Source organism: Saccopteryx leptura, chromosome 2, assembly GCF_036850995.1.
Source record: "Saccopteryx leptura isolate mSacLep1 chromosome 2, mSacLep1_pri_phased_curated, whole genome shotgun sequence".
Classification (NCBI taxonomy): Eukaryota; Metazoa; Chordata; class Mammalia; order Chiroptera; family Emballonuridae; genus Saccopteryx; species Saccopteryx leptura.
The window spans coordinates 55,394,560-55,412,862 of NC_089504.1; the positions used below are offsets into that span (position 1 = coordinate 55,394,560).

An 18,303-nucleotide genomic window follows, 5' to 3' on the forward strand; every position below is an offset into this window, starting at 1 on the left:
AGGAATCAGTTTGTTTTTATTACAGATCCAAGTCTAAGCTCCTCTACCAGAAGTGCAAGTTCTTTGAGGTTAGGGCCTGTGCCTCAGGAAGACAATCTGCTATAGTAAAGAGAACATGAACTTTGGCATATGTGAATTCAAAATCCAGCCACATGATCGTCTCTAGATGTATGATTTCTTGAGTCTTAACTTCCTCATCTGTAAGTGGGAAGAATGACACTGTGAGAACTGAAGGAGATACTGAGAATAACATGCTAGCCCTGGAAGCAAATGCTCTTTAGATCTCCCTCCCCAGGTGCATCCTCGTGACCCAGTGGGTCAGTGACGTGAACAATGAGACTGCACAGTTGAGGTCGGTGACCTCCCGCTTCCCACCTAGTTCATCCCAGGCCAAGGCTCCCTTCTCATCAGTTGGTTTGCATGGATACCATCATGTAGAAATACGCAAAAGTGCTTCAGTGAGCAACAGGTAGAGATGTTGCTACTGGCAGAGGCAAGGAAGGGGACAGAATGAACATGTATATATTAAGTAACCACTAAGTGCCAGGCATTTTCATATGTTATTCATTTAATACTTAGAAAAGGAAACCTGAGTCTCCATTTGAGAAAACTGAGGTTCAGAAAGGTAAAGTATTTACCTGATCTCAAAGCAGGTAAATGATGAAGACCAGACTTGAATCTAGGTCTTTGTTTCTCCACAGGACTTTCTCCTGCCACTCGAGGACATGACCTCCAAAATGATTCGCTTCCTTGTAAGGGAAGTGTGCATCAAAAAACCCAAGGAATCTTTATGTATCTTTAAAGTCAACCTGACCTCGTTGCATGTGGAAGAACCAGGCAATGTAGTAATATTCGAGCACATTCAAGATTAATTAAGTATCTGCAAATGAATTATACATCCTGGGGTCTTTGTTTTGAAAAGCTACATGCCACTTGAGTAGAAAAACTAACTGAATTCAAAATGCCTGATACTAAAATGTTGACTAGAGAATTAATTTTAAGTAACCTAATTTTGAATGAGCTTTACTTAATGGATTAAAAGTAGTGAGTCATTACCATCCTCTGCGTCTAAATAAAGTTATATGAAATAAGGGAGAGGGAGAAGATCAGAGGCAGTCATGTCCCCTCTCCCTGAGATGCTACACCAGTCCTGCGCTCACAGTGGGGAGCTAAGCTCCCAAGACCCCACACGACTTGTTCCACTCCCACAGCCTACACACTGTGGTGACCCAAGACGTAATGCACCTGGTACCTGCGTTGGAATCTCCTGGAATCTTTGTCAGAATCCCACTTCCTGGGCCCACAGATTAGATTCTCTTAGGATGATGCCCAGGAACCAGAATTTTAACAAGCACCTCTAGATGTTTCTGATTCATCCCAAGTTACAGGAACAGCTTCGACATTCAGTAAAAATGCAAAGAACACAAGGATTCCCTATACTTATTTATTTCATGGGGATATAATTTTCTGTTTAGAATCTTTAAAAATGTTAAGTAAATAAGATAATTATGTAAAGGGAAATAAGTGGTGAAGGAAGGAGACTTGACTTGTATGGTGAACACACAATGCGATGTACAGAGGATGTACTATAGAGTTGTGGACCTGAAACCTATATAATTTTATTAAACAATGTCACCCCAATAAATCTAATTTAAAAAATTTTAAAGTTATTTATCCAAGGCTCTGGCTGGTGGCTCAGTGAATAGAGCATCAGCCTGGTGTATGGACATCCCAGGCTCAATTCCCAGTCAGGGCACACAGGAGAAGTGACCATCTGCTTCTCTCCCCCTCCCTTTCCCCTTTTGCTCCCTCTTCCTCTCCTGTCACTGAAGATAGCTCAGTTGGTCAAAGTGTTGGCCTCAGGTGCTAAAAATAGCTTTGTACTTGAGCACTGGTCCAGGACAGGGTTGCTGGGTAGATTCTGGTCAGGGTGCATGATGGAGTCTGTCTTACTATCTCCTCTCCTCTCACCAAAGAAACAAAAACATATTTATTTCAGCAACTCTAAAGGCAAGGCATTCCTACTTCCAAAATGAGGGAAACCAAGTCTTTTTTTTTTTTTTTTTTTTTGTAAATTTCTGAAGCTGGAAACGGGGAGAGACAGTCAGACAGACACCCGCATGCACCCGACCGGGATCCACCCGGCACGCCCACCAGGGGCGAAGCTCTGCCCACCAGGGGCGATGCTTTGCCCCTCCGGGGGGTCGCTCTGCTGCGACCAGAGCCACTCGAGCGCCTGGGGCAGCGGCCAAGGAGCCATCCCCAGCGCCCGGGCCATCTTTGCTCCAATGGAGCCTTGGCTGCGGGAGGGGAAGAGAGAGACAGAGAGGAAGGAGGGGGGGTGGAGAAGCAAATGGGCGCTTCTCCTGTGTGCCCTGGCCGGGAATCGAACCCAGGTCCCCCGCACGCCAGGCCGACGGTCTACCGCTGAGCCAACTGGCCAGGGCCGGGAAACCAAGTCTTGACATATAAATGGCATGTCTTCCCTTTACACAAAGTCAGAAATCACCTGATTTACACCTAGGAGCAGAGCAGTAAACAGTTACCAATTCACTGATTGGGGCATTTTATACCATAATTGAAGCCACTTGATTAACATACCTTTGTATCTAACTCCTAGTTAATTTTATCTTATAGGGGAAATAGCATTTTTCTACATTTATTACTTTGGTTATGTTCCTCAGTTAGGAATAGACTTCCTGACTCAACTACTAATTGCATGTTCGGGACACTCTTTTATTCTTCTTCTGTACAATACCCAGAAAAGGCCATTTTTTAGATAATTACTTTCTTTTCTTATTCCTCTCCACTAGATAAAGCCAGTCCTCAAACCTACTCTCTTGCCTGCTATCTTACTGATTAAAATTCTGCATATGGGAAATTCATTTTTAAAAAGAATCCTAAGAGTTGAACAGCTTCTTGTGGTGTGGCAGACACCTCTGATCTTCCTCCTGTTCCTTGACCTCTTGGGACTTACCTTGATCCTAAGGGTTCCCTGAAATTTTGGGGGACAAGTATACAGGCAATAACTCATCAGTCTGGGGTTTATGGGGGTCCCCCCATTTGGGCAAACTCTGAGAGTTTGGTCACCTTGAAAACAACACAGCAGGTTCCCTGAATATGCAAGAGAATGTTTTTTCAAGCACCATAAGAAAACAGGGTTTAGTGATCCCCAAATGTAAGAGTCATGATTCAAAACTGTCACTCACTTGGAAGAATCTATAGTCAGGAATAGTATCTTCAAATTGACAAGCCACAATATCTGTACTTTTGCTAACCAAACAGGTGGGGAAAGCTCAAAAATATCTCATCCTCATCTTTATTTTTTTCTTCTAAAAATGGGGTGCCTCCACTTATCAAACTGGAGTGGCCAAGCCACTGCTGACACAGTTATGACCGATGAGAATGGAACAGTAAATAATAGACATTCAGTTACCAATGTCATTTGTAGAAATCCTGATTTTGGAAAAGGAAGTGTAGAAGATACACTCATAGAAGACATTTTGCACCTTAAAATGGAACTGCTTGCTTTGATGCAAATGGCTGTGGGTGTGTGCCAGAGGAGTGGGGTAAAGAACTGCTCTCAGACTATTCCTTCTAGTATTACGTTGTCTGGCTTGAATCATTAATAAGTATATTGTCTGTTGAATAATCACGTTCATGAAATCAGTACTTTTCTGTTCTACGCACTGAAAGGACTAAACAACACTGATCGATTTCCCTTCCTCTGTTATTTCTTTCACAGTAAATTTATGTAGCGCCTAGCTTGTGCCAGGAGCCGGATTTACGAAGATGAACGAAGCAAGGTTCTAGAGTCTATTAACGACCTCTTAAGATTTGCGAGTATAGCCTCTCTCCCCCTTCCCTTGCAGCCTGGATGGCTGTCAAGTACTCTATGGCTCCCGGCTTCAGGGAACACGTTACTCCCAGGCCAACCCAAGCACCTAACACCAGGATTCTCCTGGCGTTCCCCAGCACCCAAGAGCTCAAGTTCAACTCCGGAGCCGCGGCACCCGCGCTGCACGGAGCGAACTCCGGGCTCGCAGGGCACCGCGCGAGATTCCCTTCACCTGTCCGCCCGGGGATCGGACTGCGCCAGCCCCCGCGCCCGCTTACTTTGCCGCTGTCGCTCACGCCGAGGAGGTGATCCCGCAGCACCTCCATGGGGCAGGTCCAGGTGGAGTGGACGAACGTCCCTCGGAAGATGTGCGCCAGGGGCGGCATCAGGGCGGCACACATGTTGGCGGCCGAGAGCAGCGCAGGGTCCGCGGGCCAAGCAGGGCGCACCGAGCAGAGGCGCGGCGAGGGTTCCCGAGGTTGCGGGCGGCTGCTGCACGGACCCCAGCTCCGGCCTGGTCCTGCCCCCGCTTTCCCCGGCGATCACCTGCCCCTGCAGGCCGCGCCCAGGGGTTGGCTCCCTGCCTCCTCGATGCCAATAAGATTCTCCTCCCAGGAATAAGCTCCGCGCTCCCGTGGGTGTGGTCTTTCTCTCCTCCTCTGCGTTAGTTTTTGATATATTAACTCTTTGAGTTTCCAAAATCACCGTTCACGTAGTGGCTGTCACCCACCCAGGGCAGGAGATGAAGGAAGGAGTTGGCTTTCGCTCTCTGTCCCCCAACCTCCTCCGTCTTTCTTTCTTTGGCACACCTAGCGTTGTATCTGCCCTTTTTCACTGTCTTTTATTCTTAGGGCTGTTTGCAGCCAAACCCTGGACTCTAACCTGTAGCACCACCGAGTCTGAACTGGCACAGGTTCAGGCTTGGGTGAAAGGTCAGTTAGGGCTGCCAACCTTACAGATAGGTTTCATTTTCAGCTTCTGCCAGATGCAGAATTTGTCCTTGCCTGGTGTTCTGGAAGCATGTCTTATCCCTGGAGGTTAATCTGGACCCCAAAGTACCTCTTTTTTACCTTGAGGCCAACATTTTGGCCCTTCTGTTTATCCACAAACAATTCCAATTCTAATTTTTCTTAAGGCTAAGTTGATCTCTTTGATTAATTTCCAGTTGTACAAGGGGAGAAAACGAAATACTCAAGCCAACTAGCCAGGAACGTCGTGTGGTATGGCTTATGGGAAAAGCGCTAGGTTGAGAACCAAGAGACTACGGTCAGTGCAGATGGGTCTCAGCATCCATATCATCTTCATTTCTGAAAATGGAAGTTGGATTGAGTGGTTGCTGAGAATACTTCTAGGTCAGTATTCCTTCCTTACACTACACTCACACTATGCCCATACTAAGTCTCTCCAAGAAGACCAACTGGTTTCCACTCAGGGCCTTTGCACATGCTGCTCCTTCTGTTCCCGATACCTCCTGTGGGTATTCACATGGCCAACTCTTCCTATTACTGATTTACTTCAATTGTCAGTTCTTCAAATAACCTTCCCCCACCACCAAGCTACGAACACCGTCTCCCAAAGTTTTTATTCCATTAATTCATCTTATATCTGTCATTGAATTTATCATATCAATCTTCCTATATCTTATGGGTTTTAAAATTTTTATTTCTGCTTCCCTTCTCCCAACACACACACACACACACACACACACACACACACACACACACACACACAGAGTAATGGAAGTATTACAAGAACAGGGGTCTTATGGCTAGAAGAGTACCTACTATTTCATACATATATATTTATTGAAAAAATGGTTTTTCTAGGAGCAGAGTAATAACCTGAAATAAATATCCAGTTTTGTCTCCTACATAAAGAATAAATGTTCTAGCTTGACCAAGTGGTGGCACAGTAAATAGAGCATCTGACTGAGATGCAGAGGACCCAGGTTCAAAACACCAACTTGCCGACTTGAGTGCAGGCTCACCAGCTTGAGCACGTAGTCATTGGCTTGAGTGTGGGATCATAGATATGATCTCATGGTTGCTGGCTGAAGTCCAAAGGTCTCTGGCTTGAGGCCAAGATCCCTGGCTTGAGCAAGGGGTCACTCACTCTGCTGTAGCTCCCTGGTCAAGGCACATATGAAAAAGCAATCAATGAGCAACTAAGGTGTCGCAGCGAAGAATTGATGCTTCTCATCTCTATCCCTTCCTGTCTGTCTATCCCTATCTGTCCCTCTCTCTGACTCTCTCTGTCTCTGTCAAAAAAAAAAAAAGGAAGAAATGTTCCATTGCAATGCAGGAACAGGTGTTCTCTGAATTACTGCTTTTATAATATAGGGCTAGTTTATAGCAGTGATTCATTATTCTCTCAGTTCCTTCACTCCCCCCTGCCCCATGTCTACAGTGACCAACTCATCACAATTTATAGGGGACTTCCCTTGTTTTAGCACCAAAAGTCCCAAAATCCAGAAAACCCCTCAGTCCCAGGCACACCGAGGTGGTTGGTCACTCCCTGCCAAAGACTCAGGTTAGGAAAGCCCTAAGCTGGAAGCATTATGCTTGTCATGTGGAGACATTAGCCCTGCGTCCCTAACACAGTCTCCTGATTTTGAAGACCACACTCCCTCCTTGCAGTCCGAACAGCCAGAACACTGAAAACACTGAAAGAAAAGTAAAGAAAATGTCTGGCTGTTACTGTAAAAAATAAATCAAAAAATGCTTCTAAAAGATGTGTTGGTTCCTTGAAACAGGTACAGCTAATATATAAATATTTCTTACTGAGAGCTACCTAAATATCCAACAATTGAGACTAGGAAATTAGAATGTATCTACTCAATAGAACATTATACAGTTATTAAAAACAAGGGAAACATGTAGCCATGTGGGACTTCCTTATAATAAAATGTTATTTTTTAGTAGCATTCATGCTTGGTTAAAATCATGAAATGCCTATAGGCATAATGGCTAGACTTGAAAAGGTATACCAAACAGTGGTTATTGCCCTGTTGGGTAATGGAATTGCTTGGAATTTTGTCTTGGTGTTTACTGACATTGTTGCATATGGCTCATGGTATGAGTAATTGTGTAACTTTACTTTTTTTTTTTTTTTTTCTGAAGCTGGAAATGGGGAGAGACAGTCAGACAGACTCCCGCATGCGCCCGACCGGGATCCACCCGGCACGCCCACCAGGGGCGACGCTCTGCCCACCAGGGGGCGATGCTCTGCAGCAACCAGAGCCACTCTAGCGCCTGGGACAGAGGCCAAGGAGCCATCCCCAGCGCCCGGGCCATCTCTGCTCCAATGGAGCCTTGGCTGCAGGAGGGGAAGAGAGAGACAGAGAGGAAGGGGGGGGTGGAGAAGCAAATGGGCGCTTCTCCTATGTGCCCTGGCCAGGAATCGAACCTGGGTCCCCCACACGCCAGGCCGACGCTCTACCGCTGAGCCAACTGGCCAGAGCCTAACTTTACTTTTTGACAGTTGGTAAATTCATATTTAATATCATCTTTCATTTTTAAGTTAATTAAAATTTCATTTTATTTTTATTTTTAATTGAGTAGTGTAGTGACAGTGGTTAATAAAATTAAATGGGTTTCAGCTGTACAATTCTACAGTACATCATCTGTACATTGCACTGTGTGTTTGCCACCTCAGGTCAAGTCTTCTTCCTGTTACGTAGCCTCCAGGTGACATGGGATTTACATTCTTCGGGTAAGTGCTCACTCTTCCGAACAGTGCACAGTTCTGCTTTCATTTCCAGCCCAGTTGTAGACTCTTCTTCACTCAGGATCCAGCACCCTCAGCTCAGCCACAGTAAGAAGATCTTGGCTTCCGGATGACTCTGGCCCCTTCTCCACTCTCATACTCAAGAACTCCTTTAAATTATGGGTCCTCCTATAATTTTAATACTGATCCTGGTCTCCCCAGGGAAATTTCGCAAGGTTACTGAGGTTTGGAAGAAGAAGAAGTGCAGAGCTTTTACATTAACCTTTGAAATATAGCCCAAACCAAGCTCCTGGTTAATAATCGTGATTCTGACCAGGGCAAAAGTATGCAACAAATGGTATTTATTGTGCCTCTGAAGCCTCAGGGATATCTTCAGTTCTTTCTATAGCCCATTTTAAGTTCATGCAATATTAAAACTGAAAGAGCTTCAGAAATTATTATTCAAGGTGCATTTTACTGCTATTTCCTAGTATTACTATTCCCTGTTGGTAATGGCTTCTATCTTCCTCACCAACTCAGTTTCTCAAAAAGGAACCCATCAGCCATGGAGTGCACCTTCTGGGCCCAGCCTCCACATTTCATTTCCTTCCAAAGAAAAGAGGCTCTCCTTTGTATGGATGCTTCCGGAAGCCCTGGCTGCTTCTTGGGGCTCTTCTCCCTCCAGTCTCCCACATACTCTGCGTCTGGTTTGCTCCCGACCTCTCTGCCTGCCTTCCCTGGCACCTGCCTCATTTTATTAGCCAGTCTCCCCTGATCAAATCCTTCAGCTTAATAGCTCACTCCCAGAACCCTCCAGGAAAACTTGACAATGCCTCTCGCTCCACCCTGTGAAGTGCTCCTCCTTTATTAACCTGTCTCTGCCGAAAGAATGCAGTCCCCTAAAGGACCATGCTCCCTTTTCCTTCCTTCCTCTGTATCCCCTAGCACAGTGTCTGGGCAAGGAGAGCTGCTCAACAGACTTACATAAATGCTGAATTTCAAGAGATGGCTCTATCGCCTATATTTTAGTGATTTAAAAAAAAATAAGGGCTGGCCTGACCTGTGGTGGCGCAGTGGATAAAGCGTCGACCTGGAATGCTGAGGTCGCCGGTTCAAAACCCTGGGCTTGCCTGGTCAAGGCACATATGGGAGTTGGTGCTTCCTGCTCCTCCCTCCCCCTTCTCTCTCTCTCTCTCTCTCTCTCTCTCTCTCTCTCTCTCTCTCTCTCTCTCTCCTCTCTAAAAATTAAAAAAAATATATCTGATTTAAACGGGCGCTGGGGATGGCTCCTTGGCCTCTGCCCCAGGCGCTAGAGTGGCTCTGGTCGCGGCAGAGCGACGCCCCCTGGTGGGCAGAGAATCGCCCCTGGTGGGCGTGTCCAGTGGATCCCGGTCGGGCGCATGCGGGAGTCTGTCTGACAGTCTCTCCCCGTTTCCAGCTTCAGAAAAAAAATACAAAAAAAAAAAAAAAAAAAATACAAAAAAAATAAATAAATAAGGGCTGTAGTTGTTAGGCCACCAAAGGAGAGACGTACAAGGCCTGATGAGTTTAATAAGAGATTTCCTAAGGCATCTGAGAACAATGAGCTGAGTGGCTTCAACCATGAGAGAATGAAAAGCTTTGTCCCATATATGACAGAGTTTGGCTGTATTTCTTTCCGCGGCAGGGGGGGCGGGGGGACTTAGCTGTGGTGATTAAACAATGGGAAAGGGAGGATGGTGCTGATTAAGTAATGAATGTTCAAATAAGTGATGGGGAGGTGACTAACCAGCAGGATGTCCAGGGGCAGGAGGAGGTAAGATATCAATCAGGATTGCTCAGGTGGAGAGTTACAGGAATTGCCCTGGTGCTGGGTCACCTAAAGTTCAACCTGGATAGTTGTGGCTTTTGGTAAGAGGCCCTGGACCTGAATCTAACAGTAGTAAGTGTGTGTTACTAATGAGCTTTTCATTGGAACTAGAATTTTTAAAAGAGCTTTATTTCCTTGATTTAGTTTTTCACCCTTTTATCAGGAAAAATTTCAAACATACAGGAAAGTTGAAAAGCTTCATTCCTTAAGGTCACATTTCTTCCTACTTCAAATGGAAACAAGTAGTCTGAAAACTCCCAACTACTAGGTGGGGCCAATATAGTCTGAGCCTCTAAGTGCCTGAAGCAAAAGACAGGACCATTGTATTATCAGTTTTGACGTGCTGGTCACCTTATTGGTGTAATTATACTTGTAGCTGGTCAATCTCTCCTGCTACATAGAACTTGACTCATTTTTAGAAGGTTTTCTCTCCTACTATCTCATTATGAGCTACATAACCACCCTATAAAGTAAGAAAAGGGTGTGTTTTAGTCATTTCAGTGATGGAGAAATTCAGGTTCAAGGTCATTGGCTTACCTATCCACTTAGTATAGGATGGCCCTTGGCCTTGACCAGTGGTGAGATTCAAATAATTTAGCAACCAGTTCTCTGCCCTGAAGACTGTTTTAAGTATAAGAAAATGATATACTGAAAGGTAGTTTATTATTTCATGCATTTAATACTTAAATAAGAACAATATAAGAGGTACACAAAACTAGATTTTGTTATGAGAAAGATTTTTAAAACATTAATGAAAAACTATTAAATAATACCTGTCAAAAACAATAAAATTGTTATTTAAGATATTTCCATATTGCTTTTTGATTGGCATCCTCACTTGCAATTTTTTTCATCTATGGATGAAATGAACACTACTACAGGCACTTATAATACGCTGTTGTGCAGATAAACGTTAAAAAAGAGTAAGGAATGTAAATTTGTGATTTCCACATTGAGTGGCTATCCCGGCATCCACCTTAGAGAGAACTCTGATTACAAGTGCCATTTTAACAACCAGTTCGCAAACTCAACAAAAAGTTAGGTAACGGTTTTACCGAACCAGTGTAAACCGGCTGAATCCCACCACTGGTCTTAACTCCACTTATTCTCACACGTTATTTCATCACAGTAGACTGTGAAGAATTTTCCATTCAATTTTTCTATGACTCACTTGGTTACTGTATTGTGGGTTGTCATCTACAACTTTCATATTGTACATGGTTTTCCAACCACTGTCAGTAACACAGACCCACCCTGAAGTAAAGCCAAACTAGTAATAAAAGAAGAACCTCAAAGAGATAAACAACCCAATCAGCATAGGTTAATAAGATGACCCAGTGAAAATTACTTTTGTTTTCATGAGGTACAGAGAATAAAAGACAGGCAGGTTAAATGAGAAGTCACTTTCCTATCCAGGAGAGGAGTTGTCATTGCACAGTGAAATAAATGCCTGCCTATTTTATTTATTCTTTTCATGTAGCTAAATCTATCAGTTTCCATGGTGCCCCATATTCACCATGGAAACTCTGACAAGCTTGTTTGGCTTTAAGGAGGAAAAAAAGTCACATCAAAAATCTGAAATGGAATAAATGCATTCCTTTTAAAATTGTGTTCTTCTGAGTAGGAAGCCTTGATGGATAGCAAAACATAATGATCTAAATTTTCCAGTTCTTAAGTGAGAATGCAGGTTGGCATAGCCATCAAAAGAGTACTGTTGACTCCTCAAAATTACTTTATCTGTGTAGCAGTAATTATGTCTGTGCGTACCTCACTTCTGCATTACTAGCAATAGAGAGATGGCTCAATCCTCATTTAGCTGATTTTTATCAGACTGTAGTGTTAGTCCTTATATATTTTATTCTGCTTGCTCATTCAACCAGTATTTATTGGAGATTTATAGTATGATAGGCACTATGCTAAGCTCTGTGAATATGACAATGTATGAAACAGGTACTGTCCTACCCATATGCAACTGACACTAATCTTCCTTCTTACCTCTAGGAATAGGAATTAATAGTTTTCATAGTGTTAGCTTAACATTTCCCTAGTACAACTGGAAAGTAGCCTATCATCATATATACCACATATCAAATTTTGTGATATAATAAAAGGCACTGAAAACTAAAGCTGAAGTGACATATGTTGAGATCAATGCAGAGGTATGTGACTTATTTACCATCACTTGTTTTTAAAGAAGTCTATATTTTTAAGTAGATAATTTATTATTTTAACATATGTTCAATTTTAAAGATGTAAATATGTCTTTAAAATATTCATATCTCACAACCCAGAACTATCATCACTATATCACTATTAGCATCCTTGAGGTTTTCTTAGAAAAGTACAAATAAAGACAAGACAAAAGATAAAAGACTAGAGGTTTGTAGAGGGAAAAGTAAGCTAGAAAAAAAGCTGCCCCTACTTTGCGGAGCAGCAATTAAATTTGGAGAAATTTGGTAAAAGGCATAATATGTTTTATCTAAATTTTAATGAAGAAAGGTAAACTTCAAAACAAGAGAACTGAGTTTCAACTTGAACTGGGCTTTATGCCAGGTTGGTGGTACTGGAAAGATTTTTTTCCTGGATAGAAAGCTTTTAGTACCATATAATTGTTTTTTTTTATCACCTACTCATACTGCTGATCCTTAGAATCCCATAGCATCTTAGCTATGACAGCAAGCTCAAAGCAAATACTATTGACCTGGAGTTACTTTATCTACATTTAATATTAAAGGATAAGCATTAGATAGAATCAATATCTATGGGTTCCTGTTCTAGCTCAGCCTCTAGCCAATGATGCCTCAGGAAAGTTATTCCACTTCTTTGAACATTGGTTTCTTCATCTGTAAAATGAGAGATCTCATACTACCATTGGCTCCACCCTTCTTTACTCCCCAAAACTCATTTTCTTACTTCTGCTGTTCAGACCTTAGGTTTTAAAACATTTTATCTATAAAGAAAACAAAATAGATGGTCAATATAAGTTGTTGTTGAATGAATTATTTCCCTGCTTCCATTCATTAATGACCAAATTAACCACCTTCTGATCAACATAAATTGTCCTGTATTATAATGCTTAATTAACATAATTCAAAACAAAGGCAGATCTAACATTTTATATACCTCATGCAATATATCTCATGTTGGGTAAGTGTTAGAAATAGCTTAAGAAATATAGTTTTTAATTTGTTGGAGTAGAGTAGGGAATCATTAACATGATTTCACACATTTTGGGGAGCTAGTTGTTAATTTTTCTGCCTTGAACTAGAAGAGTTTACTTTTTATATATCCATCATGTCACACTGAAAATTGAGAGTTAGAAAATGAAATTCTATTTAGGTGCTAATTGTTGAGACCACGGAGAAGGGTTCCTTACAGTTGTCCAAGCACAGCTCAACTGGCTTGAGCTGACAGTGGTTCCAAAGTTGGGAAAATGCTCAGGGCAGCTAACAATGTGATAGGCTATATACTAAGAGCTATTGCATGCATGTACAGTCCATGCTTCTAGAAGCCATGACAAATTTGGGCTTCTACCCTAGCAGAAAGCCTACTATTACCATCCTTAGAAAAACTACACAATTAAAGCCCTTTTGGCTAGGTGTACATTTCATGTGGAAATTGAAAACTAACTGAAAATCAAGTTAAATGACAAAATAATGATGTTGTTTATAAAGAAAATAAAAGTGCTGAGAAATTCTTGTAGTCTTATTTGACTATGTAAAATTAAACTTATTTAGGAAACTAAATAAATGTCAAAAAATTCTTCCTCTGAATAATTCTAAGGTAATGATTTTTTAAATAATGCATATATAAAGGAACTTACCATTTATGGAAGACTCTTTTATATGAAAAGCAAAAGACACTAATTATAATGTAGTTCAAATGAGAGGAAAAAAGCATCTAAGAGAAACAATTTTTGTTGTTGCTTTTATAAGTTTGGTTTGTGTTTTCAGAATTCTTTGTTCAAGGGCACACAATAGGGACTCAATAAATAGTATATGAATTAATGTTACTTATATACTTTAATACCCCAATTCAGACTTGCTCATCCCTTTCTCTAAACATGGAAATTGCCATAATGTACATAATACTGTAATATACTGTGTAAATAAAATGTAATTTGAGTTTGGAGCATGTCAAGATAAAGACTTCAAGTTGAAAGTGGCACAAAACCAGCCTAAACTCATGAATCAAAGGAAAATAACAAAATGTTTGTGGTCACACTGGTTCCTCGCACAACCTGGCTGCAGGTTCAATCAGTGTCTACAGTACTCAGCTGTTTGGTGTCTCTCTTTCTTCACCCTCCTTATATTCCTCCATTTCTCTTTCACACAAATTTTATTTCCTGGCATCTTTTTCTCAGGGCTACAAGATGGCAGCTCTAGACTTAAGTGAGGGAAAAAACCAAGCTTCCTTCAAAAGTTCCAGGAAAAACAAACACGACAAACAGAACCTCATGGCTTTATTTGCCCAGTTGGACCAATGCCCAGTCCTGTGACAATCACTCCAGCAGAACAGTATAAAATGTGATACTTTGACCTGAGTCACATGCTCCACCCTTGAGGGATGGGGATGGAGCTGACAGTGGGAAACAGGGTGGTTTTCCAGGCAAACTGAGAGAAGATATCCAGATGAAGAGATTGGGTGCTGGATAGCAAAACAGCAGATGTTTATTAGGATGTCATGGGTACAGGTTTCTTTACTCAAAGTTACTGACTTCATTAAGCACAAACATAGTTAGAAATATACCCAGAGCCAGAAATATACCCAGCATAAATATGGATAAAAGATGATAGAATACATGATGTACATAAAATTACTAAGTTATAACATGCTTTCCTGTTTCCCTCAACAAACTTTGTTTCGTGCTCTGTGTTGTACATGACATAAAAACAGATATGATATGGTCCGTGTCCTCACAAATCATGAGCAGAAAGGTCTTTTTAAAAATTAAAGTATGTCTGCCTGGTGGTGGCACAGTGGATAGAGTGTCAACCTGGAAGGCTGAGGTCACTGGTTCAAAACTCGAGGTCATTGGCCTAAGCCCAGGGTCACTGGCTTGAACACAGGGTGACAAGCTATAGCACGGGATTGCTGGCTCAACCTCAAGGTTGCCAGTCTGATCTCTGGTCAAGACATGCATGAGAAGCAATCAATGCACAACTAGGTAGAACATGAGTTCTACTTCTCTCTCTCCCTCCCTCTCTCTTTTATTTTCTTGTTCTCTCCCTTCCTCTGTTTCTCTCTCTTTCTTTCAAAAATAAATAAACATCTGACTTTTTAACAGAAATACTTTAGGTCAAAAGGGATTGGCACAAAATATCCAAAGTGATGCAAAACAAGAACGTACAACCAAGACTACTCTATCCAGCAAAACTATCATTTAAAATTGAAGGAGAAATAAAGAGCTTCCCAGGAAAAAAAAAAAAAAAAAAGCCCAAGGAGTTCATTACCACCAAAACAGTACTGCCAGAAATGTTAAAGGGCCTGCTATAAAAAAAGCAAAAGAAAATAGCAATTGAGCAAAAGGAAATTATAGGTTTAAAGAATAAAATGGCAATAAATAAGTAAATATCAATAATAACTTTAAATGTAAATGGATTAAATGATCCAATTAAAAGACATAGGGTGGCTCTGGCCAGTTGGCTCAGTGGTAGAGCGTTGGCCTGGCATGCAGGAGTCCCGGGTTTGATTCCCGGCCAGGGCACACAGGAGAAGCACCCATCTGCTTCTCCACCCCTCTCCCTCCCCTTCCTTTCTGTCTCTCTCTTCCCCTCCCACAGCCAAGGCTCCATTGGAGCAAAGTTGGCCCGGGCATTAAGGATGGCTCTGTGGCCTCTGCCTCAGGCGCTAGAATGGCTCTGGTTGCAACAGAGCGACGCCCCCGATGGGCAGAGCATTGCCCCCTGGTGGGCATGCCAGGTGGATCCCGGTCAGGCGCATGCAGGAGTCTGACTGCCTCCCCGTTTCCAACTTCAGAAAAAAAAAAAAAAAAAAAAAAAAAAAAAAAAAGACATAGGGTAGCTGCATGGATAAGAAAACAAGACCCGTATATATGCTCTCTACAACAGACCAATCTCAGATCAAAAGATAAACACAGACTGAAAGTGAAGAGATGCAAAAAAATATTTCATGTAAATGGAAATAAAAAAAAGCTTGAGTAGCAATACTTATATCTGACAAAATAGCCTTTAAAACAAAGACTATAGTAAGGGACAAAGAAGGTCACTACATAATGATAAAGGAAGCAATTCAACAAGAGGATATAACTATTGTAAATATTTATGCACCCAACATAGGAGCACCTAAATATACAAAGCAGATTTTAATGGACATAAAGGGCAAGATTGACAGTAATACAATAATGATAGGGGATTCTAACACTCTACTAACAATAATGGATAGATTCTTTAGGCAGAAAATCAACAAAGAAACAGCATCCTTAAATAACACACTAGATCAACTGAATTTAATTGATATTTTCAGAATATTTTACACCAAAACAGAAGAATATACATTCTTTTCAAGTGCTCATGGTACATTTTCTAGATTAGACCACATGTTAGGACACAAAGCAAGTCTCAATAAATTTAAGAAGATTGAAATCATATCAAACATCATCTCTGGCCACAATGGCATGAGACTAGAAATCAACTACAACAGAAAAACTAAAAAACATTCCAAGTCTGGAGGCTAAAAAGCATGTTAGTAATTAACAAATGGGTTAACAATGAGATCAAAAAAGAAATAAAAAATTTCCTTGAAACCAATGAAAATGAACATTCAACAACCCAAAATTTTATGGGATCCAGCAAAAGAAGTCCCAAAAGGGAAGTTCATAGCATTACAGGCATAACTCAAGAAGCAAGAAAAACTTCAAACAAACGATGTAAGATGTCACCTAAAAGAACTAGAAAAACAACAAACAGAGCCCAGAAGAAGTAGAATAAAGGAAAGAATAAAGATCAGAGTGGAAATAAATGACATAGGGGCTAAAAATAAATAAATACAACAGTAAAAAGATCAGTGAAACCAAGAGCTGGTTCTTTAAAAAGGTAAACAAGATGGATGAATCTTTAACCAGACTCATCAAGAAAATAAGAGAAAGGGACCAAATAAATAAAAGCATAAATAAAAGAGAGGTGACAACTGACATCACAAATACAGAAGACTGTAAGAAAATACTATCAAGAACTATATGCCAAAAAATTGGACAACCTGGGTGAAATGGATAAACACCTAGAAACATATGCTCTTCCACAACTGAATTTGGAAGAATCATAAAACCTAAACAGATTGATAACAACAAATGAAATTGAAACAGATATCAAAGACATCCCAGCAAACAAAAGTGCTGGACTAGATGGCTTCCTAGGTGAATTTTATGAAATATTCAAAGAAGAACTAACACCTATCTTTCTCAAGCTATTCCAGAAAATTCAAGAGGATGGAAGACTTCTAAGCTCCTTTTTCTTTTTCTTAATTTTTAAAATAGTTTATTAATTTTAATTTATTGTGTTAACATGAATTCAAGTGCCCACTCAATATAACTCCCTCAAGCTCCTTTTATGAGACAAGTATTATCCTCATTCTGAAACCAGGTAAAGACATTACAAAGAAAGAAAACTATAGTCCAATATCCCTGATGAACATAGTCGCAAAAATACTCAACAAAATACTGTATTAGCAAACCATATCCAGCAATACATTAAAAAGAACATATATCATGATCAAGTGGGATTTATTCCGGGGAGGCAAGGCTGATGCAATATTCACAAATCAAAAAACATGATTCATCACATAAACAAAATGAAAAATAAAAATCACATGATCATATCAATAGATGTAGAAAAAGCATTTGATAAAATTCAGCACCCATTTATGATCAAAACTCTCAACAAAGTGGGAATACAGGGAACATACCTCAACATGATAAAGGCCATCTACGGCAAACTGACAACAAACATCATCCTCAATGGGCAAAAATTAAAACCAATCCCCTTGAGATCAGGAACAAAACAGGGGTGCCCCCTTCTACCACTCTTCTTCAACATAGAATTGGAAGTCCTACTCACAGCAGTCAGACAAGAACAAGAAATAAAAGGCATCCAAATTGGAAAAAAATAAGTAAAACTGTCATTAATTATTGACCACATTATAGTGTACATAAGAAACCCCAAAGTCTCAGCCAAAAACTTCTTGACCTGATAAATGAATTCAGCAAAGTGGGAAGCTACAAAAATCAATACACATAAATCAGTGGCATTTTTATACACTAATAATGAACTGTAAGAAAAAGAAATTAAGGAAACATTTCCATTTACTACTGCAACAATAACAACAAAATACCTAGGAATAAATCTAACCAAGGAGGTAAAAGACTTGTACTCAGAAAATTATAAGACCTTGAGAAAAGGAATCATTCCCAAAGCAATCTATAAAGTCTATGCAATTCCTATTAAAATACCAATGGCATACTTCACAGATCTAGAACAAATACCCGGTACTCCAAAACTTTAAACGAAACTAAAAAAGAACCCAAGTAGACTCAGCAACCTTAAAAATTAAGAACAGTGTGGGAGGTATCACACTTTCTGATACCAAGCTATATTACAAGACCATTGTACTCAAAACAATCTGGTACTGGCATAAGAACAGGCATAAAGACCAATGGAACAGAACAGAAAACCCAGAAATAAACCCATACCTTAATCGTCAATTACTATTTGACAAAGAAGGCAAAACTATACAATGGGGTAAAGATAGTCTTTTTAATAAAAAGTGTTGGGAAAATTGAACAAGCACATGCGAAAAAATGAAACTAGACTACTGACAACGCTATTTACAAAAATAATCTCAAAATGGATAAAAGACTTAAATGTAAGTCACAAAACCATGAAAATCCTAGAAG

General features: G+C 40.7%; 1 protein-coding gene across 1 annotated transcript in view; it reads right to left on the bottom strand.

The window, feature by feature from the left end:
• Positions 1 to 4,689, bottom strand: part of GDA (guanine deaminase) — a 98,240-nt gene extending 93,551 nt beyond the window's left edge. Inside the window, exon 1 of the mRNA XM_066367992.1 lies at positions 4,117 to 4,689. Within this exon, the coding sequence (XP_066224089.1) occupies positions 4,117 to 4,239 (123 nt within the window). The 5' untranslated portion in view covers positions 4,240 to 4,689. The remainder of the gene's footprint in view (positions 1 to 4,116) is intronic.
• Positions 4,690 to 18,303: the final 13,614 nt, after the last annotated feature.